The sequence below is a fragment of the Physcomitrium patens genome, chromosome 26, assembly GCF_059467195.1.
Source record: "Physcomitrium patens ecotype Gransden chromosome 26, ASM5946719v1, whole genome shotgun sequence".
NCBI lineage: Eukaryota > Viridiplantae > Streptophyta > Bryopsida > Funariales > Funariaceae > Physcomitrium > Physcomitrium patens.
In genome coordinates, this window is record NC_143435.1 from 7,992,833 (window position 1) to 8,015,301 (window position 22,469).

The window sequence follows — 22,469 nt, forward strand, 5'->3', positions numbered from 1 at the left end:
TTAGTCATACAAATTTTGCTTCTTCTTGCAAATTCTTGTGTTTTCAATTGGTCTAGTTATTTTGTCCTTTGTTAAACTCATTGATATAAAAAAATTCACTAATATTTCATAAAGATTTTTAACCTCTATCCTTTTTGTGGTTGCACCATATTGTCTATTCATGATTTCTTTGTTTTGGATTTTTAAGATCCATTATGTCATTGCTATTTTTATTTTTGTGACTACAATTGTATTCATCTATCCTCATTGAATTATCAAGGCTAATAACAAAATCAATTGTTAGAGTCACTTCTAATAGATCTACTATTTTTTATGCATTTGGAGTCAATAATAGTCTTAAGTTTTCTTAGCTAAGAGGCATAGTTTTCTCTTATGAATTTGATTTCCTTTACTTGTTTGTATGTTTTGCTAGTGACATTATTTGAGGCTCTATGACTATTGTCTCAACTCATTGTTGGTGTTGTATTGGTAAATTCTCTCGTATCAAATGTAAGGTTGATAGACAATATCTACATTAGATCGATAGATTATTGTGATCTACTTAAAGTTTTATAGTGATACTAGTAACAAGGTTAAAAGTACAAACTGTAATGTCAAATAAGGTGCCATTCATAAGAGCAATGCAAAATTTCATGTTTGCCCCTATTTAAGTGCATTTGTCTCTTTCCAAGATTAGTCTCAAATTTTACATAATGTCACTAGCTTTGCTTAAAAATTGATCAAGAATTGATTTAAATGTAATCCATGTTGGTATTTTTATGTTGATGGGGTTTTTTGAATTAAATCTTATCATTTAAAGTTAAAAAATACATGTGCCTCACTATAAAATGTATGGAATTTGCATAAGAATCTTTTAAGATATAGCTTCGTCCTTGCTCACTAATTTAAAATAAACCCATGTCCAAGCTCTTGACTAAGCTGCATATCTTTTCTTATCTTGATTTTCAATTGTCCAAACTAAACTTGTAAGGTTTTATTGGAAAGATGTCTTCCAACAAAATAGGAGATAATAGAGCATTGTTGTAACTGGTTTATTTTTGCTTTTATTTTTTTTCTATTGAAAAGCATTTCAATTATACAAGTTTTTAGTAAAAATCCAATATCAATACATGATAAGTCCTCAAAAAGAACTTCACTTAAAATGATGTAGATTGGATTGATGGATGTGAACTTATTTAAATTAGTTATTGTGGCTATTAATTTTGGCTCTAATTGATTATACTTGTGTGCTCTTTCCACTTGCCTTTCTCCCTTTCAGGTAGTAGGTACTATTAGAGTATGAGCCATCTTTGCCTTTAATACTTCCATATACAAAACCATGTTGAGTATTAACTACAAGGATCTTGTTAAAATACTTGTGGGACCAATTTAGAGTAATTCTAATAAAAATCCTAATTACATCACAATTCCACCACAATGTTATCCTTTGTGATACAATACAAGTATAACAAAGAAATCAGAGTGAGGTTAAGTGCCCTATAATTATTGTAATTGAACAATTATTTAATCTTAGGATAAAATGCAAGCAATCCTCTTGCTTTCAAATGCTCCTTGTGCTATAATGTTAGGTACTCTGAAGCATCATCTCATCTCCATGGCCTTACTTTTTGCAACATCAATTTTAAAGTAATACCATTCTTAACAACTTATTGTGCTCTAGGTGTTTTTCATTGAACTACACTTTTAGAGTATTTACATCAAAGATTCTAGATTTAATACATGTTTGATTTTTAGAAACAAATAAGAATTAACCTTCAAATAATAATACTTATTAAATTGAATCTTCATTTTTTCTATAGGAAAAAATGAAATTCTAAATTCAATTTGATGAAAGAGTTATATTTAATATAACATGCCAATTAAAAAAATTTGGCAAGACACAAAAAATCATGACATAAAAATAATAATATCTCAAAGTTTTTAATATCATATTAATTATCCATATACCAAGAGTGTCTTTTAATCAAATAAATTGAAGCCTTTGTTTTATATGTATTAATTGGCAATATACTATAAAAACTTATTCTTTATATTTTATTTTATTTAAATATTTTATTTAATTAATTTTTAGATTTTATGATTTTAAAAGTATTTATTTTATACCATAAAAAGTATAAAATAGAAGCTAAAATAGTATAATTTATTATCAAAGAAATTTTATGTAAATTAAGCTCAATAATAATAATATTATGTTATTTTATTTTTTAAAAAATTAATATCTAAACAAAAAAATAAATTAAGAATAAAGCTTAATTTACACTTATTGGTCGAATTCTACTCATACATACTAATTAAAGAGATTTAGAAGTGTAAGAATTTGATAAAGGTGTTGATATTTTGAAGTTGTTTCTAAGTTATAAAGATATGTTTAAAATATTATGAATGTCACTAATTGCATCAATATTTGATTTTTTTTCTTTTTTAAAAAATTCTTAAATTTATTTGCATTTTGGCAATTGATTTTTATTTTTTATTTTTTGTTCTTAGGCAATGTGATTTTATAATTAGTAAAATTATTGTAAAATTGTGCATTTATTTGCTTTTTTGTATTATATTTTTGTAAATTAGATAGATTTAATATTAACAGTTATAGATTTAGATATAATCTGAGATCTTTGAAAATTATAGAGTAAAACATCCTATTCAAGTGCTTTAGTAGTAATTATATTATTAACCACTCTATTTTTTTATTATTAATAGTGATATAACTCTTAGATTGATGTTAATAATGGTGGCTTATATAATAGAGTTTAAATCATATGTGTTTATAATATGGTTCTTTCTAATATCAAGATTAGCAAATATTTGAATTTCTTGATTTATTATTGTGCTCAAATATTTTGAATTATTATCAATGATATGCTGGATTTTGTATAATGTTAGAATTAGTGCTAATCTTCTCCTTGAAATGATTTTTTTGATCTTTGTGGATTTTACGACAGATAAGAAGCTACTCTTATTTTCTACTTAAATGATTGTTAAAAAATTTGAAGACATATGAAGCAATTTAAACTAAACTTTACAGCAAATGATAATCTTATTAGCAAAAAAAAAAATAAAAATAAATTTATGAAGAAAAATCATATAAGATATGTTAGGATTATTATATGCTTGTATTACAATTATAATATCAAAATCAGTCTTTGCAACACCAGTTGCAGAGCCTGAATTTATTTTTTTAACAATAAAACTTTAAAAATCTTATAGTGTGAATACTCATACTATAAAATTTGTTTTGTTTTGTTTTCTTGTGCATCTTTTCATATGTTTCAACTCCTGAAGCAATTTTTGTTATTATGGTACTATATTTACTTAAATTGCACATATTTTTGTGAATTAATTTAAATATACCAAATCTGTGTTGCTATACCTTTATTTATTTTACCTAAATTAATGCATATTGAAGAAATTGTAAATCTTGATTGTTAGTTTCTCAAAATGCATAAGTGATTTTTCTTAAAGAATGACTATATATATATATATATGTTTTACATTATTTTAAAATATTAGAAGCCTAAACTGAATACTTTTTACTTTTAAAAACTTGTTTAAAACTATTCTATCTTATAATAAAACTTTTACTGAATTATTCAAGAGTTGGGCTTTCAATGCAATCATATGCCAAGCTCTTACATGTGGTCATTGTATTCAAATATGATTCTGGTAAAATCATTTGGTCTTTAAAAGAAAAGCACCCTTTCACATGTAGGATAATTCTTATTTTTGAGCCTCATAATTACAATGTAACATGAATGGTAAATTTGAATTATTAATTTCTACTATTCTATTTTTTTCTAATTATCTAAATATGAATTCCATTACAATTTATTGTTAAACAGTATAATTTTTAATTATTTAAATATCAACTAATTGATTGAATGGTTGATAGAATTTTGTTACCCTGTTGTGATCTCATTCATCCTGAACTGATTTCCCAAACTAATTTCTATATTAAATTCGTTTATTTGAATTTTGATACAACAAAAGTTAATTAATTTTAATGTTTATTACTTATCAGAATGAAATTAACATGATATCACGATTGCTTCAACATTCTGGGTGTTTCAAAAATATAATGCCTACAAACAAGTCCAATAAAATAATGTAATATCCCTGTACATTTGTAATACACTCTCAAAAAACATGAATTAAATATGCTTATTAAAAAAAGAGTTTGGGTACAGTGTTGTATCAATTGGACCCACCATACATTCTCTGAAGTTTTCATGTGCTTGTTGCTGTTGTCCTTTCTTTATTTGTTTATTTAATTGTTTTTCCAACACAAATGTCAAATGGAGAAATAAAGTTATATATACGTGAGTCATTTTGAAAATTTTATAAGTTGGTTTATAGTTCCACCGAAGAAGAACAAAAAAAGAAAAAGAAAAAAGAACAGACTCACTAAGATCAAGGCATTCTCATTCAAATTCCATGATCACAGACATACTGTTGTGCAACATGCAAGCTCAACATAATCACAAATCCTATTGGTATGTTTGAACATAATGTAATGTCATGTAGTACACAAAAAAATGGAACAATAGCAATGTCAAGTGATTCTCGTCACCAAATCATAAACACACCCATAATCACAAATTATGAACTGCTATGATTATAAAGATCAAGCGTGGGCAGAAGAAGAAGAGATTTTATGTATCGAAACCCGAATGCGACGCTGCAGGCCTCCCGAGTGTCGCACCAAAGACGAAGACGAAGAAGAGAAAGAATGAAAGAAAGAAAGAAGCTGAAAAAGCACCCCCCACGGCTGCCACTCTCCATGGGCACCACCACCCACACTACAACACCAAACCAAACCAGACCCAGTCCCAAACAGAAACAATGAACCATAAGAATGACAGAAGAAGGAGAAGCAGAAGCAGAAGAAGACGCAGCAAAAGAAGAATGAGGAAGACGGAACGGTGGTGATGGAGGAGTGGTAGCGTCGAACACTACGAAGAAGTGAGGTTGAGGGGGTTTGCGAGCACAGCAGGCAGGCAAGCATGTAGGCAACAGATGGGAAGGCGTCGTCATGTGCACGGGAACGAGAGCAAGTCGATCGGAGGCAGTGCAAGCATTGCGCAGGCAGGAAAACAGAGCGAGAGCTTACACACATGCCGAGAACGAGAGAGAGAGAGAGGGAGAGCGAGATGGAGCGAGAGAGAGGGAGAGCGAGATGGAGCGAGAGAGAGAGAGAGACGGGGGAAAGCGAGAGGTAGAGAGCAGAGTTAGCGGATGGATGGCTTTGACGGTGCCCGCGAAAGTTCGGTACCCTGGGTCCCGCCAGTGCTTTCCACTTGAGAGAGGAGGGAGGGCAAGCGAAGCCATCATCAAGTTTTGGGGAGCAGAACCAGGTGGACTACTACTCGGAAGGAAGTTTTGGTCTCCTCCTCTCCCCCTTCGTAATCATACTATAAAGTTCGGGGGCCATGGGGCTTCCATTCGTGCACGAGTGGCAGCAGCAGCAGCATCTCTCGATCGGCTTCTTCCGCACTTCGCATCTCCCATAGCCCTCCCTCCTCCCGGACTTGCTCCCCCAGCTTCTCCCTCTGCCTGCCTCGCATGATCTTGCCCTTCGTGTAACCTCTGCTGGTCGTCGCTGCGTCTGATAAGCTGTTCGCAGTGTGGGCACCCTTCCCACCTCCCCATCTCGTCTCGTCCTCCCAGCTTGCTTCCACTGTCCGCTTCTTCCTGCCCTCGATCTTACTTACAGCAGGTTTTCAACTTGTCGCTACCACTGTTTCAACTGTCTTGCACTGATCGAGATTGAGTTGCGGTTGCGGTGGAGATGTCGGTCTTTTGGTGGGATAACGTCGTCGTGTGATAATTGAGAAGGTCAACATGCTCGGAACGGTGCTGTGATCTTGACTGGGTGGCACTGCCAGCAGCAGTTGTGTGTGCGACGTTTGGTTGACTGCATTTTGCACCCGCGTCGCAGTTTACGGTAAACGATTTGTGTATCAGTCACGGAGGTTGCGATTGTTTGGCTATGTATCATCCTCTTGGTGCTGCTAAACATTAGGAAGCTCGAACTAGTTGCTTATTTCGTCGAGAATGATGGTTTTTAGAGAAAAATGAATTTAGCAGTTAGAGAACTACCGTCGCTCACGAATGGACTGTTATTTGTTTTCCTGAGCTTCATTTCTGCTTGCTCTAGTTCCTGCAAGCCGTTGTTACTGTGGCTGCCTGTGAATTGTATATAGTTTCTTGAGTTGTTCTAATTTGAGGCGTTGTGCCATTTAATTTTTTTTTAAACCATTTGTGGGTTGAATCGACGCTCACGAGTCTTAATTACTGAGTTATTTTACTTGAATTTCTGGTGCCCTTGCTGTTCATATTCCTGATCACTATTCCTCGAAGTTTGCAACCGACTCCTGGATCCTGACAAACGTAAACGTGAGTATTCTCGCAGTGTGTTCACCGTATATCTGGTCAATTCTTGATCATGGAGACGTCGGCGGTTGAATTGCAAATGTCTACAGACGCAGTCCATCAGAGAGAAACTGGAGAAAGACCTCCATTAGAACAAACTGCGCAAGATGAAGAGATCAGTCGGGAGGCCTTGCACGCGGATGAGGCTGCCTATCGAGAGAAGGAAGGTCCCTTTCGACGGTTGTCGCGGAAGCTCACGCGGCCCGATTCCCTTGACGTGGAGTCCATGCGAGTGAAAGAAATGGACCATGCTGCACCTGTAAGTGTCGAACTTTCTCTTCACCGAATTGGGAGAAGCTCATGTTCTTTCGCGCTAAAGTGATAGCTCACGTAGAATACAGAACCACATACATTGTGTTGTAAATCATTGGAGTGTGGGCGTGGCGGCTGCTGCAGGTAGCATCGTTTTCGTTCATTCTGAAGCTGGCGTATCAGAGCATCGGGGTGGTGTATGGTGATCTGGGTACGTCCCCGCTCTACGTGTACAGTAGCACTTTCACAAGCGGCATCAAAACGAACGACGACATTCTGGGCGTTCTCTGTCTCATCATCTACACCATCATTGCCACTCCGCTCGTCAAGTACATCTTTATCGTCCTTCGGGCAAACGACAATGGCGAAGGTATGTGAAATCGACAATTCCTATACCTTTGCAATTATGTCTCAATGATCCTCCACAAAGCTCAATGACAAACATTCTAAGCAGTGTTCCATGGACTGAATCGTTGTAGGGGGTACATTTGCGTTGTATTCATTGATTTGTCGACACGTTAAGCTGAGCGGGGCTCACGCGCAGCAGCCCACAGACTTGAACATTTCAAGCTACAAGCTGGAGACACCGTCCACGAAGATGGCTAGGGCGACGCGCATTAAGGAGGCGCTTGAGAAAAGCAGAGCTTGGCAGAATGTCCTGCTTCTGATTGTTCTGTTAGGGCCTTGCTTGGTCATCGGCGATGGGTCCCTAACGCCCGCCATCTCAGGTGCTCTTCTTTTGTCCGATCACCCATTGCCGTATTGAGTCACCGTTGTGAGTGCGGTCAGTCTTCGGTTTTAATTCTCATGGACGAATTTTGATTATTGTGGGCTGCAGTTCTATCGGCCATTCAGGGTATCAGCGTGAACGTTAGTGGCCTTTCTCCCAGTAAGGACTTCGCTGAACCATTGAATTTTTGATGTCTTGAACCCCAATCGACTTTGTTGTTATTCACATAGTAGAATTACGTCTCAGATTTGATTGTACATGGATTGTACGTGCTCTGCTCAACTTACGCTTGACCCTATATCACTTACCTACCCACAATTTTTGCCCTTGTCCCAGATGTGTCGGTGATTATCACGGTCGTTGTATTGGCAGCCCTCTTCAGCCTTCAGCGATTTGGCACTCACAGGGTAACGTCAATACAGTACTGTTTTGCACTTTAAAGTAGAGTTATTGTTGATTGAAGTTATCATTAATCAGAACTGCAACTAAGAAGAAGAAATGAGCTTAGTCTATTTCACTTTCATGCGACTGATTGATTCTAGTGACGTGTGTACAGGTGGCTTTCTTGTTCGGACCAGCGATGTTGGCTTGGTTCTTCTCCATCGGCATCATAGGGCTGTACAACATTTTCAGATGGGATCCTTCGGTGTTCAAGGCTCTCAATCCTTGGTATGGACTTAATTACTTCATCAGAAACAAAGTAGACGCTTGGGCTTCCCTCGGAGGTATCGTTCTCTGCATTACAGGCAAGTTGGTTCAAGCTTCTCTTCCCCAATTTTCCAAATTAATCCTACAATGCTCACCCTCATGGTTAAAAAGTAATGATGAACGGTTGCACTCAGAGAAGCGTGTATAGCCATTCCTGATTGTTTTAGTACGTGCTGTGTGAATAACATGATGAAGAGGAACTTTGCTGTGCAGGAAGCGAGGCGATGTTTGCAGATTTGGGCCATTTTACTGTCAAGTCAATGCAGGTTGCCTTCACATTCTTGGTGTTCCCGTCTCTCCTATGTGCATACATCGGCCAGGCTTCATTTCTTATGAAGAATCAGCTTGATGACGATGTGGCCTACACATTCTACCGCTCCGTTCCAAGTACGCATTTTGATTGGTTTTTCAATTTGATTCCACAATCCGACGTAATTAATCGTGTCATTTGAGATAATTATAGCCTCAGCGTGCTGAACTAAATATAGTGAGTACCTCTTCATTAAGTTAGTATATTGATGATGTTGTGTTGCAGAGCCTATTTACTGGCCCATGTTCGGGGTCGCTACATGCGCGGCGATCATCGCCAGTCAAGCTATGATTTCAGCGACATACTCGATGATCAGAAATGCCATGTCCCTGGGTTGCTTCCCGCGTGTCACCATAGTTCACACCTCTAAGAAGGTGCACGGCCAGATTTACATTCCGGAGATCAATTGGATCATCATGGTGTTGAGTATCACCATCGTCGGAGGGTTCCGCAGCACCACTCAAATCGGCCACGCCTACGGGATTGCGGTAGTGGGGGTGTTTTTCATCTCCACGTGCCTCCTCACGCTCATCATGCTCATGATCTGGCAGACAAATATTTTCCTGTGCGCCTTGTTCTTTACCGTCTTCTTTATCATCGAGGGAATTTATTTCTCAGCGGTGCTCTCCAAGGTGACGCAGGGCGGATGGGTTCCCCTCGTTATCGCCGCATGCTTCCTCACGATCATGTACTCGTGGAACTTCGGCACCAGGATGAAACGCTTGTATGAGGTCTCTCATAAGATTTCCTTGGACTGGGTTCTGTCTCTTGGCCATAGCCTAGGAATCTCTCGAGTTCCGGGAGTCGGGCTCGTATACACTGAGCTTCCGCAGGGAGTTCCAGCAATATTTCGCCACTTCATCTCGAATCTCCCTGCTATCCACTCCACTCTAGTGTTCGTCTGCATCCGCCACATCTCTGTCAGCACCGTCCCCGAAGATGAGCGAATCCTTATCCGCAGGCTCGGTCCCAGAAACTACCGCATGTTCCGTTGTGCAGTTCGCTACGGCTACACAGATCATGTGGATGGGGCTGAATCAGACGGCCAGACCTTTGAAAACATGCTCCTTGCGAGCCTGGAAAGGTTCATCAGAACGGAAGCGGCGGAAGTCACTCCTGAATCAGGGCTGGCCTCCTCCCATGCCGCCTCTCCTAGCCATCACAAATTAGATAGGCCCTGCGAGTCGTCGGTTTCGAACGACTCCTGTGGGTCAGACATCGGCGCAAAGACTGTGGATGAGCTGGAAGCCGATCAAGAAGCTTACACCAACGAGGAAGTTCTGTTCTTGCAGAAGGCCAGAGAAGCAGGCGTCGTGTACGTGCTTGGCGACAGTGACATCCACGCCAAGAGCGACTCGTGGTTTCCTAAACGCATCATCATCAATAAGATTTACAAGTTTTTGCGACGGAACTGCCGCAACAACACGCTGTACTTAAGCATCCCTAAAGACAGGTTGCTGAAGGTGGGCATGGAGTATTACGTCTGAGAGTTCCAATCCCGTTCCAACGGCATAATTGTTCTTTTGACGACGAACAATTCTTGGATTCGTTGAGAGGACTCGATCGACCGAAGCATACAGTCAATCCATCCCACGCATCATTTGAAGTAGCACAAGTTAGCAACTGTCCAAGGAACGGTCGGTCCCGAGTGATCCTTTCTGAATATTCTCAACAGCTAAGCAGCAGCTGTAGTCGACGGCTGGGAGATTGCGTGAAATTCCTGCAACTAGGTCGACGACCATGTACCCAGAGAGTGAAAATAATGATCTCAAAGCGTTGTCAACTCCACCGGGGAGAATAGAGCTAGGGTAAACCTGTTGCAACTCTTGAACAAAGCCTTCGTTGCATTGTCATCTGCAATCAGGATCACTTGCAAGGGGAGGGAACTAGTTAGTGTTTCAGAAGTAGCTGCGAACCCCATTCAATGTCAGATTACTTCTGAGCATCTGGTCTACATGTGACATGTATGGGAATTGTTCGTGGGTGTAATTAAGAAATTGAAGGTATGTTAAGATAGTATTGGCAGCTTCTTCTCTCTGTACATTATATACCATTGGGGATTGTGGAGCTGTTTGTGTTTTATGCACCGATCGATTGCCAAGTAATCTGCAATATAATATGTGTGGTCTCAGTTCTAGGCCTCTGCTTTATCATGCGAAGCGACAGGGTAACAATCTTCCCATACAACCCTTGGAATTTTCAGTATAGCTTGGAGCAAGAAAAGCCTCGGAAATATATCAGTTATGATGTTATTAATGGGCCAAACTCTCTATTACTAATTTCGTTCAGCCTGGACGATTATTCTCACCTTCAATTAATTGATCACATTCTTCTAATTGACATGGAGAGCCTGGTCACCTGGTGCAGGCTTCGATGCAGAGCGGAGGAATCAAGGCAGTGTCATCGGAGGTGAGTTCGAGAATGTTCCCTCCCACTCCAGTGATAAATCCCAGATAATTGAAGGGGAGGATGAAAAGTTGAGAAAAAGGGAGGACCACAAAGCAAAGTGGCAGCCATCGTGCATGGGCTAATGCATGCTGTGCTTCAAAATGATTGTGCAACCTAGAGGAGGAGCAATATTGTAGATGTAGATGTTGTGTCAAAAGAAACATGCACACCAAGAGCGTGGTCACGAAGCCACTTCATTGGAGGGGCAGTCATAGGTCAGTTCACGTGGCGCTCAAAGCTGTCGCCACTTGGGATCCTTTGTGTTGGGATTGGCAGCATTCTGGGTCAGTTGGTCCCACTCAAGAGAAAAATTTGATAAACCGAAGTATAGGGTTAATGTTCCAGCTTAATTCGTTCTATTGATTTGCAAGAGACGTATGAACATCCCATATGAGCTCTGTTGCCTGTGTAGGTTACTTGTTTCAGACAGCTGTTACAGAGGTCTCGATCATCGTTTGTGTACAATTTAATGTGTTGAAACAGATTTAGACTTGTTGGTTGTGTAGTTGCGACTTGACTACCCGGCGATTGTGGAATACCTGCGGAGTGGCAATGGAGGATCCAGCGAACGAGGTGGAGGGGGTGGTGCGCTTATTGGTAGATAAGCCGACCTTGTTGCGACAAGCAGAGACTTTGAAGAAGTACTTCACTAATGATGTGGAATTTTATCATTTGTACCTCAATACCAACTGTGGGCTGAGGGCTTTGATTGCCATCTATCAGTTGGGGCAGCTCTTCTTGAACTACAGGTAGACTGCGACGCCCACAGATCCCAATCAACTGTGAAAATTTCCAATTTCGACATTGCATCTTTGTTAATCCCGTTGTGAGAATGTGGATGTGGCGGTTAGTCCGGTGCTCAGTGGGTGGACAGCTGATTTTGTGTGTGTGGTTTATGTCCCTTTTGCTTCCCTTCACCGCTGACTCGTCGAACCCTTGACGTTGAAATTAACTGCAGTGGGGTGGACTTTCATAACATTGTGTATGACGAAGTGAGGAATTCGCTTGCGGTGCGAATGACGGTATACATACGGCCATGGCTGTTGCTATGGCGCACCATAAACTTGGAGCTCTTTGCATTACTCGAACTTGAAGATGTTATAGTGGTGCGTTCGTGAATACCTTTATCCCACTTCCGTCTGGCATGCTGGATCTGTGAATTTTGTGTTGCAAGGTGCATTCCTTGCGACACTGACAACTCTTCATTATTTCCCGTATTTTTTTTTTATTTTGTTCTTATTGGGTTGAGCGAAGCTTTTATTCCTACGACGAACCGTATAATCCTAGATCGATCAAGTTCTCGATTGCTCTTTTGTTCACCTCTCTGGATTCAGAATTGTACACTAACTTGGAAGTGAGAAATTGAGGAAACGGTTCACTCAACATGTGTCCAATTGAGATCGTTGTTCTCGGGAAGCCTTCACGTGACGGTGTCTTAGTGTGGCAGCCGTTATCAGAAATTGACCAGAGTGGGATATTCTGGCAGAAAGGGCAAACGGTCAAGAAGGTGAAAGTGCAGCGCGATTACTTCCAGCGGGATCCTTTGGTGCAATTCATCCCCGTCATAGGACAGATTTACAACTCCAACACGCTGCGGTTGATCATAGGGAACACGCAGGCGCTTCTCTTCCAGATCTTTCAATGGGTGATCACTCTTTTGTTGCCTCCCAAGCTATGGCACCGGTGGTTCGGCCTCTACAGTTTCGATGTCGCATTCCATGGTGAGTAAGCAAGCTCATTCCTCTCTCGCAAGGAAGAGACTAAGTTAGCGCCTCCTCACCTCATTGCTGACCCTTACCGGAGTGACTGAGATTTTGCCTAGATGGGTCCACCGCAAGGCGGTCAAAAGCTACGGTCAAAATACTTGTACTCACCAGCCAAATTTTCTTTTTTATTAATTCTATTTTATATATACACATACATTTATCAATTCAATGACGAATGTTGCGACGCAAACACTGAAGAAGCGCATTGAAGAGCACTATCTTCACGATGCGCAAGTGCATCCTCCTCCCCCCCTCCCTCTGTTCATCCGTTCCTCTGCATCCCGGATTTATTCATTCGTTTGATGGGTATATGGATGGATGGATGGATGGATGGATGAAGTTGTTTGTGATGAGGACAATGAAGGTCAATCCGCCTGAGTGTACATGGCTGCATCGTATTGGACTGTACTTAACTGCCATTACGTGTTGCAATACTGTTCTTTGGGTTGTAATCGACCTTTTATGTGGATACATTATTGAGAATTAATCTTTTATAATACAACAAGACATGTCAATCAATGTATGTATAGCTTGGTATTCTTTTATTGAGAGCAATTTGTGTATGTATGTGAGTGTGTGTATTTATATGTATATGTGACTTCAAGAACAAGTGAATCTAATGAAGAAATACAAACAAGATAATTTTTTTAAAACTTTTGAACACAAGTATATATTTTAAACAGCAGGAATAAATTATGAATAAATTAAAATTTAATCTCACGGTGATATTAAATTGCCAACATTGATTTCTTTCATCTTCCAAGTTTTTTGGAAATATTTTTGTGAAGGATTTTACAGAAGAATAATTACACTTAAATGTATCTCAAATTAAAGAATAGCCCGTAGTTGATACGTATAATAAAGTATGTGCAAAAACACACAAAACTTGGATTTGCATCAAAATACAAACTTTACATTTACATCCGGCGTTTTTTTTTTTTTCAATTATTTCAATAATTAGCTTATTGGCACTGTAAGGGTTTGACATTGTGTTTGATGGCCACTTCCCATGCGGATCAAAATCAAGACATCCAGAAACTTAAACCTTTTTCACTAGAACTGATCCATAAATCTTCAATTGAGTGAGTGATCAGGTGGGTTTTTTGATGAATAGTACGTGAATTGTGTGTTTACATGGTCTCTCCAGATTCTACCATTTGGCATGCGGAGAAGCTGTTGCAACGCGTGTGACAGGCGGAGAGTGTGCGGAGAGACATCCCCCTCCCAAAAAGGCAACAATGAAATCAAGCTTTGACTGACTGACTGGTCTTGTGGGGGTCTGGTACCCACAACAACAATGGATGGTGGTTGATGGCAACAGCGGCGCCTTCCTTTGCTCCACTTCATTCCAACAAGTGGCTACAAGCTCGAATCCTACTTTTTCTTCACGTGCACTGATCGTGGGGTGTGTTGTAACGGAACATGTCCCATCTCTGCGACCCATCACTCCCAGCTCACTACGTAGTTAGCAAACAACAACCTGGTCCACGGTTACTACTCCCATCTCATGTTGCAGCATCGATGTACCTGTACCGTGTCCACCAGGAGCTCGATGAATTTACGTGACGCTGAGGGTCTGGCTTCCATCTGATCAATCGAATGCAGTCGATTCTACACATTCCTTATTAGGGTGTACGAGCTCGAACTCGTGGGGTGCATCAGTGATTGCATAGAAGAGGCATCACGGCTGCTTCAGGTGAAGATGTCAATGCTGAGCAAACTAGAACTGGATTGTACACAGCCTGTTCTTGCCCTCGCGGATTGTGCAGGCTCATGAATCTCGATTGCACCGAGACACTAACCCGCGACATGGTGGGTTCCAGTAGAAGACGCACCCTGAATCCCGCACTGGAGATGGTTAGGAGGTTTCTATCGAATGCCCTCCGCTATAAGCCTTAAATTCAACGATGGAGCAGCTCGGGTTTCCGATTCAGGTAAAGCTAACTCTCTTCCCTTCATCACCTTTCTACTACTAATACGCGTGTCTAACTTAGGGTAATGCTATTCCTGCCCTCTCTCACTCCATAGCTGCAAGTAATTCTGAAGTTTTTCCCCAACTCAATGGGACTCAATACCTCTACAATATGATATAGACTAATAGCCAACTCTACTTGTAGTCACCCAACTAATATTGAGAAGTTACTTGAGGCAAAAGTACAATCTTAGTAATGAGAATACAAGTATTTTTTTTTGGTTATTGGAGTAATTAAATTTGCATGGAAATGAGGAAGGAATGACTTCTAGTTAATCGTGAGTGGGAAGAGGGGTTATTGTTCCAAATATATCACCATTCATTTGCACATAGTGATTAATTTGACCATTACAAGATACTCAACATTGGTAAGATTCAAATATTTAATACTTGTTAACCAATAAAACTCTTATGATCTTAACAAGATATTTTGTTTCTCAAAAATATTAAATAAATATAAATTTAAGTATTTAATGTTTTTAAAAATTATACTATATCTCATCCATTAGCATTGGAATATTAAAAAATTATTCCTTAAGTTCTTGTCTTTCAACCTTAAGTTCAAATTATAAATAAATATATCTATGATTAATCATTCCAAGTTTTATTAACCTCTAGAGAATTGCAAAGGATTATGGTGTCTAAGCTCATCTTGGTGAGTGCTTATACAAGAAATAGGATAGTGCTACAACTAGCTTAATAAAGCATCTTCAAGTAATTGGGATATATTTGGCAACAAGATAGTCTTATATAACCAAAGTAGGTACACATGAGTAATGTGAATTAGTCACTTAGAATTACCTTAAGAGTTAATAGTAGAAGAGTGTGAGAAATATTAGATATCATCCAAGAATAAGAGTCTAGGATTGAGACTTCTTTTGACATACAACAAATATCACAACTTAAATAGGATATTGATATGGATCTTATATGTTTTGGGCATGTTTAATGTTAAAAACTAAAATGAGAAAATAAAATCATTATAAGCCCAATTATACTATAACTATCCTAAACTTTGATAGTTTTTTTTTATTCTTCTTGACATATTACCAAAAGATAACTATTTATAAAAAATCAAACTAAATCTCAATATAAAACTTAACTTAAAATTTATTAAAATATTGACATCTCTTATCTTTTTAACATCTTTTGCTTTATCTTAAAAAACATATATGAAAATTATTTTATTTTTATTTTTAAAATTTTTATATTGAAAAATATTTTAATTCAATAAAAATTAACCAACTAATTAACCGTTTGATTCTTAAAAATGCTGAAGTTTCCAAACAATATCAAAGCAACACAACAATTTTTTACTTGAGTAATTATGCTGCTGCTTTTTTTTTATATATATTTATTTTAAGAAGATTCTAAAAGAAATTATACAGAAAAGGCAAGATGATTGATCAATTTCTATATTAATATAATCCAAACTATAATTGGATTTTTCTCCAATTATAGCAAATCTTATATGTTCTCACTTTAGTATGCACACCTTCGGATTTCACATAGGGCAAATATCACACATGCCCCTAAACTTTCTCGAAACGTCAAGAATACCCCTCAAGTTTTGATAATTGCAAAAATGCCCCTCGGAGTGATAACCTATGTACTTCCTGTTTTTTTTAGATTGAACTGGGGCCTGTCTGGGCCCCGCACGAACAGGACGCCCCCTCCCCCGCTTCGGTCGCAAAGTTCTCCCAAACCACGTCCAATTACTCAAATCGACTACTATTTCTTCAGCCGCAAGGGAAGGAAGTATTCAACCTGCACCCGAGCCAATCGCGCCACCGCTAAACGCGACAACCCATCCACACTAAGCTAAACCAGACTCTGATCGGCATGCGCAAAACGCTCGTATTCTATCAAGGCCGTGCTCCACATGGCATCAAGAGTGACTGGATTGTGCACGAGCTTCGCCTCGACGCCGAATCCGAACCACCAACCCATGCAAATTCCTGCTCAACTTTCAATTTCTGTACTTTTCTTACTGTTTTTTTCCGTCTTTTTTTTTTTAAGACAAGTTTGCAGTTCGTATTCTAGGTTTTCGATAACCTATTAAATTGTACACTGGGTTTTCAGGACGGTGGGTGGGTGGTCTGCCGTGTATTCAAGAAGAACAAAAACCTGAAGATGGAAATGCAGCAAGAAAGAGCAATTTCTTACGAAAAGCAAATGGGTGCGCTGCCTCCAGAAGCGGCGGGCTCTCCAACCGTACTCCCTGGGAGACGACCAGTTAACATTTCTTGAAAAATCTTCTGGAGTCAAGCGAGAAATCATTAACCTTGACAACTATCAACTCCATCAGTCTAACCAGTATCTGAACTCGCTTCAGGGGGAGCTAGGATACCCCTCAAGCTTGAATAGACCAGACGATGTCAACTATTTCATGAATTTGTATCCCGAACGTCAAACTCGGGCTTGTGCGAGATTAATGATCCCCAGACTTCTAGTGGCAGTGACGGCACGGAGCTGAACCACGAAGAAACAATCTCGGGATCCTTCCACAACGACTCATACTTCGAAAACAGGTCGCTATCGTTGCCCCTGGGCTCTTGGTCCAGCGCGGAAGACACAGCTCTTAGAGTAATCAAAGAGCAAGCTGATGACATGTGTTTTGAAGACGAAATGTTAAGATTCGGATTCTATGGCATTGATCACGACTGCGACTGCGGTGGAGAGAGCTTGAATGACAACATGGCGTGGCTAGGATGCTTTAATCCCAAATTGCAAAGCACGAAGAGCCCCAAATGGGTGAAAGTGCTGGTCAGCCCCATGACGTCGAGAAACCGGGTGTTCCCCAGCCGGTCGAAGGACGATGTCAGGAAAAGTCGAGGCTCAAGAAAGCGGGCTGCGCGATTTGCTTCGTCTGATTGGGGTCGTAAAGAAGAAAACGATGTAGTGTCACAGCAAGAGCAGCGCACTGTGTTTTCGTGGCTGCAGGTAATTGTCAATTCTCTCACCCCAGCATATGAGTACAAACGAGCTTCCTCGATCCACGCATGTGATCACTTCCACGTTGCAAAATCCAGACTCATTCAATTTTCTCCAATTGGGTGTTTATGAAGTGAAGCGTTTCACAATTCCCATAATTATAAACCATTTTTGGACTTTGTTGTAAGCAGGATGCAGGCACAAGATCGCAGTTGAGGAGACGCGAGCAAAGGGACCAGCGGGTGTCGTCGTCATCTCCTTCGCGCTAAACCTAGCACTGATTGTTTTTGCCGTGAAAAAAATTGATTTCAACGCTCAAGTTCATATGCTCAGGGCAGCGGCGCCACTCTTGCCTGCCTTGATAGTGTGGAAGCCTGACGGGGACTCTGGTGTTTGGATTTGTTTCAAATGTAGTTGGACGTGGTTTGGGAGAACTCTGCTACTGCTGCGGGGAGAGGGGGCGTCCTGTTCGCGCGGGGCCCAGACGGGTCCCAATTCAAACTAAAAAAAGCAGGAAGTAGATAGGTTATCACTCCGAGGGGCATTTTTGCAATTATCAAAACTTGAGGAGTATTCTTGATAATTCGAGAAAGTTCAGGGGCATGTGTGATATTTGCCATTTCATATACTCATGCTCATGTTATAATAGAGTTCAAAATGAGATTGATCTCAACTTTCAATTTCAGAAAGTAGTGCATCGGAAGCAAAACCAAGAAACGATCTTTCTCTTTGAACGCCTCATCATGCTCACTGCACTCTCAGAATCAAGGACAAAAATTGAAGATGCGAAAGCTAAAGATATGAAATATTTTTGTAAAAATGATGAGGAGTGATCAATACATCTCGCTTGTGACAAGGCATCTGTCTAGAGCAATTGACCTCGATTACATAGTCTACCGTATACTGTAAATCACTGTGAACCACTGGCAATTCCAGATTTCTCCACCTGAGACATACAGCGCAACACTACAAAACTTTCTACACAAAGGAATTTTCGGTGCTTCTTTGTTCCTGTTTGCCTTGTGCACCTTGAACGCTTTCTAGTAAGTGTAAGCAGACCTCATTCTTTGGCAAATAAGTCAAGTAGAAAATGCTTGACGACAATGTCATCATAATCAATACCAGCTTGACTTCTTGCCGTTACGTAACTATTCGTTTTCTTTCTCTCTCTCTCAATCTTTCACTATCTTTCACTCGATGCAAGGGCAGATGCCGATTTGCGGTGTGGTTGTATTGTATAGACATCTTCGTAGCTGCAAGTTCCTCAGTCTCATTCAGCCTAACAACCTTTGTGACTGAGGAGCGTTCTTGCTGCGGGGTCTTAGACATCCGCATTCAAGCTGGTGGACTGAGCAGCTTTCTTGGTGGTTTGGAGAACCGAGGTGTGCACTCGATCCTCTCTCTTGGTTGCACAGTGTTCTGGAAAGGAGCCCGTCATCGATTAGGCACATATTGCAGGTACCATTTCCTAGGTTATCCACATCTTAGTTGAGGCTCGTGAATGCCTCAAGATTCACTACACGATTGCACACAAAGGTTCGAGATGTTCTTCTTGAGCCTCTTGTCTTATATTCTGTGTAAATATCCAAAGTCTTGAGCCTCTTGTCTTATATTCTGTGTAAAGTTTTCAAATGCGACCTAGTGTCAACATTTGTATGTATCATTGATTGACAGTGAAGCGGGCTAATAGGATTCTTCTACAATGTTGTTGGAATGTTCTGCTTCCGTGAGCACATACTCCATCACTGCAAAATCATGACCTTTATATTAGCAGAGATGTGATCTTTATGGATAAGGTGTCATTTGTAGTCCAAGGGTAGCACACCATGCATCAGAAATAGTCACACCACTTCAGGCAGTGGTTGAAAGAGAATACAATTAGCATGGACGGATGCTAAATTTTCTAACTGACACCCCCTAAATTCAGTTTAGAACAGCTTTCAGTGCTGCCAGCTTTTTCATAGTCGCATTGTTCTGCAAAAGGGAAACAACATCACTAGTCCTTCAATCCTCATTACATTGGTCCAACAATGTTCAAAGGGCGGACTGTTTGCTCGGAAGATTGTGATGTGGTTCGATTCAGTAATGAGCAGAGTAGTCCCTCGTACTCAGGCGAGAACAGGTCCCAGCAAACACTGCTGTAAAGAGCACTCAAGATAGAGTCAGTATTCACCCCGGGGATCTAGTGAAGAAATGGAGCCATGCAGTGCTAGAACATCTCCTCGTTTACCAGTCGACACAAAGCAGCAGCTTCCGCCCAAAAAGATACACTCCGAGGGATGGAACAAACGTGACTTGTAGGCTGTCCCTAACTAAATGAATTCTCTTATGACCAAGGGCAAACGATTCTTCCTAACAACTGATTCTCGATGTCCTGAGGTCTTGCAGTTACTGCAATTAACCTTTAAATGTGTGAACTTTAGAAGTGTCAGGAATTGAATAGGCAAGGTCGTGGAGGAAGCAGGCTTTGAGGAAAACTCATCATGACTTTGTGTGGTGGGAAAGATGGATGATTATTCAAGAAGTTTTATGGAGTGTACAGACTTTAGGTGTAACAGCGGTGAGGATGTAGCCAACGCGTTCGATGGTGAGGATGTTGACGGATCTGTCACAAAGGTGGAGAAAGATGAGAGCAGCGAAGCAAAAATAATAAATTGTGAGGAGCAGCTTTTTGGAGAACACTCGTTGACCCTGGATGAGTTACTGGCGAACGGTGAAGAGTGTCTTGATCAATACAAAATTGGTGGCAGCTCAGAGGACATAAAGCACGCGAAAATGATACTTGTGGACCACATGAGCCAGATACTTGGGCATAGGAACCAACTGGATTCCAGACTTGATCTTCAGACCAAATTTGGCGACTTTGCCTCAAGGTTTTTTTTATTTTTATTTTCTGTATCATCTTGAAGATTATGAGGGGTGCACCCGTTGGTTCGAAATAGGGACAAGCACTGAGGATGCGCTGAAAAAATCACTGGAAGCCTCTGGAAGCGTGCAGTACAACGTTGCGATCTCGTACTTCAGAAGAGTTAGTGGCAGAACTGGCTATCTTAGTACGAATGATTTGTTCCGCCGGGGAGTTCACCATTTGACGACGAGTTTCGAAGTACAAATGAGGGGCCTCGAGATTTTTCACGGTGAGATAAGAATGGATGTGATCTTTGATGCAAGGACTTGTATCACAAATGTAAAACTGGGGCGTCTATTGTTGGTGCGTGGAGAGATGTATGAGAAGCTAATTGAAACGCCTTACAGCCATTTCACAAACCAGCAATGGATACATTTAGTGGACGAAGTTCTGGCGTCAGCGACAGGCCTGATAGGCAAGGGTTGGCTTCTGGAAACAGAAGCCTTACAAAAACTGGGAGGAGCATTGGTGTCAAAAATTAAATTCGAGAAAACGAGAATTCACCTATTTAATTTAATTAATGCTGAACTCGGCAAAACTTACGACTACATACACGATGATAAGGAACAGACTGAACTGAGAGAAGCACTGCAATTGAGTCTTGGGGAATCTACACACAATAATCTCGGAAGGGGTGACGTTGAGACTGAAGTGGCATCCACGAGTGAAACGAAGGATGAGTCGCAGCCACATGGAGAACAGTCGCGGATTCTTGATGGGTTACTGACGTTAGGTGAAAAACGTCTCGATCAATGCAAAGTTGATGGCAGCTCAGAGGACATTAAGCAGGCTCAAATGATACTTGAAAACTACATGAGCCAAATATATGAGCACAGGAACCAACTGAATTTCAGACTTGATCTTCAGACCAAATTTGGCGACTTTGCTTCAAGGTTTATGTATGTCCTATTTCATCTTAAAGATTATGAGGGATGCATCCGTTGGTTCGAAATGGGGACAAGTACAGAAGATGCGCTGAAAAAATCACTAGAAGCCTCTGGAAGTGTGCAGTACAACGTTGCGATCTCTTATTTCAGGAGTGCTTGTGTCAGAACCGACTCGAACAGACCGCCCCCAGATCTAGTCTCAGCTTATTATTTTGAGAAAGGAATCCCATGTTTGGAGAAAGCAATTGAATGTATGAATACAGGATACCAATGTTGGCTGAAGTGTCTTGAAATACAAGTGGAGGACTATGACAGCCTTGCTATAAAAATGACATGGGGCATTGATCCAAATTTTGGTGCTTGGGTCAAGATGGGGAACGTAGAGTTTGTGCGTGGATCAGATATGTTTGTGAAGCTACTTGGAACACCTTACTGTTATTTCTCACACGAAGAAGTGGAAGAATTACTGAACGAAGTCCTAGACAGACCAACGGATATGAAGGAGAAGGCTTGGCTTATGGAAGCGGAAGTAGTGCTGAAAATGGGGGTGGCATTTTCGTCCAAAATTGGAGATGTGAAACTGAAAATTCGATTTTATTCTGAAGTTATGCTAAAACTGTTCGATCTTTACAATTTTAGTAGCCTTCATGAGAAGACTGCAGAGACGTTAGAGCTGGTTTATTCATCGCAGAAGTTTTTCAATTTTAAAGAAAAGGTACTGATGGATTGCGCAAGAGCAGAACGTTGGTCAAAAGCAGGTCATCACAGTCGAGCCATTGAAATCATAACAGATTGTTCTCTTGTTGATGTTGGTGATGTTCCTGGTGCCCCTCTTCTGCATGAGGACTGAAAGCTAAAAGCAAATTTGAAATTCACAGAGGGTGAAATATTAGAAAGAGCAGAGCGTGTGGATGAGGCTATCATACTGATGGAAGAAGCTAAAAATCTCTGTTTGAAATTTGACTATGCCGGTGAGGAACAGGGGGTAAATAATGGTCTCGTGCATTTATTGCATTTGTATGCAGAAGTTGAATCTATTGAATCTGTGCTGTCTCACATTGACCTCATTGATCCTATCATGTCGAAAGAACAGTGCTTAAAAGATTCCCGTATACACGGGATGCA

The 22,469-nt window shown here is 40.2% G+C and overlaps 3 protein-coding genes across 7 annotated transcripts; all 3 read left to right on the top strand.

Annotated features, from left to right (window-relative positions):
* The first annotated feature begins 5,337 nt into the window (after positions 1–5,337).
* LOC112277866 (putative potassium transporter 12) lies at positions 5,338–10,470 on the top strand. 2 transcript variants are annotated; one of them, XM_073531628.2, is made up of 9 exons: positions 5,338–5,941; positions 6,410–6,688; positions 6,826–7,051; positions 7,161–7,409; positions 7,520–7,570; positions 7,748–7,818; positions 7,968–8,161; positions 8,337–8,506; positions 8,655–10,470. In XM_073531628.2, exons 2-9 carry the CDS (start codon positions 6,443–6,445, stop codon positions 9,914–9,916), a joined length of 2,469 nt encoding a protein of 822 aa, XP_073387729.1. In that variant the 5' UTR covers positions 5,338–5,941; positions 6,410–6,442; the 3' UTR covers positions 9,917–10,470. The 2 variants fall into 2 exon arrangements, with proteins under 2 accessions (XP_073387729.1, XP_073387730.1); XM_073531629.1 differs by having other exon boundaries at positions 5,442–5,713.
* LOC112277867 (uncharacterized) lies at positions 10,296–12,812 on the top strand. Of its 3 annotated transcripts, none has more exons than XM_073531631.2 (5): positions 10,296–10,432; positions 10,797–10,838; positions 11,384–11,626; positions 11,836–11,983; positions 12,364–12,812. In XM_073531631.2, the coding sequence occupies exons 3-5, from the start codon at positions 11,430–11,432 to the stop codon at positions 12,604–12,606; spliced, it is 588 nt and encodes a 195-aa protein (XP_073387732.1). In that variant the 5' UTR covers positions 10,296–10,432; positions 10,797–10,838; positions 11,384–11,429; the 3' UTR covers positions 12,607–12,812. The 3 variants fall into 3 exon arrangements, with proteins under 3 accessions (XP_073387732.1, XP_073387733.1, XP_073387731.1); XM_073531632.2 differs by lacking the exon at positions 10,296–10,432 and adding an exon at positions 10,500–10,596; XM_073531630.2 differs by lacking the exons at positions 10,296–10,432; positions 10,797–10,838 and adding an exon at positions 10,927–11,092.
* A 3,567-nt stretch (positions 12,813–16,379) lies between these two features.
* LOC112277860 (uncharacterized) lies at positions 16,380–18,224 on the top strand. 2 transcript variants are annotated; one of them, XM_090248148.1, is made up of 3 exons: positions 16,484–16,593; positions 16,698–17,558; positions 17,741–18,224. In XM_090248148.1, exons 2-3 carry the CDS (start codon positions 17,226–17,228, stop codon positions 17,816–17,818), a joined length of 411 nt encoding a protein of 136 aa, XP_090104274.1. In that variant the 5' UTR covers positions 16,484–16,593; positions 16,698–17,225; the 3' UTR covers positions 17,819–18,224. The 2 variants fall into 2 exon arrangements, with proteins under 2 accessions (XP_090104275.1, XP_090104274.1); XM_090248149.1 differs by lacking the exon at positions 17,741–18,224 and having other exon boundaries at positions 16,380–16,593; positions 16,698–17,338.
* The last annotated feature ends 4,245 nt before the right edge of the window (positions 18,225–22,469 follow it).

Coding starts and splice junctions, on each gene's coding strand:
- LOC112277866 (XM_073531628.2), top strand. CDS start 6,443: ATGGAGACGTCGGCGGTTGAATTGCAAATGTCTACAGACGCAGTCCAT. Junction 7,410..7,519: donor CCTAACGCCCGCCATCTCAG/GTGCTCTTCTTT, acceptor TGTGGGCTGCAG/TTCTATCGGCCATTCAGGGT. Junction 7,571..7,747: donor CGTTAGTGGCCTTTCTCCCA/GTAAGGACTTCG, acceptor CCCTTGTCCCAG/ATGTGTCGGTGATTATCACG.
- LOC112277867 (XM_073531630.2), top strand. CDS start 11,040: ATGCACACCAAGAGCGTGGTCACGAAGCCACTTCATTGGAGGGGCAGT. Junction 11,093..11,383: donor CATTGGAGGGGCAGTCATAG/GTCAGTTCACGT, acceptor TTGGTTGTGTAG/TTGCGACTTGACTACCCGGC. Junction 11,627..11,835: donor CAGCTCTTCTTGAACTACAG/GTAGACTGCGAC, acceptor AATTAACTGCAG/TGGGGTGGACTTTCATAACA.
- LOC112277860 (XM_090248148.1), top strand. CDS start 17,226: ATGTGTTTTGAAGACGAAATGTTAAGATTCGGATTCTATGGCATTGAT. Junction 17,559..17,740: donor CTGTGTTTTCGTGGCTGCAG/GTAATTGTCAAT, acceptor TGTTGTAAGCAG/GATGCAGGCACAAGATCGCA.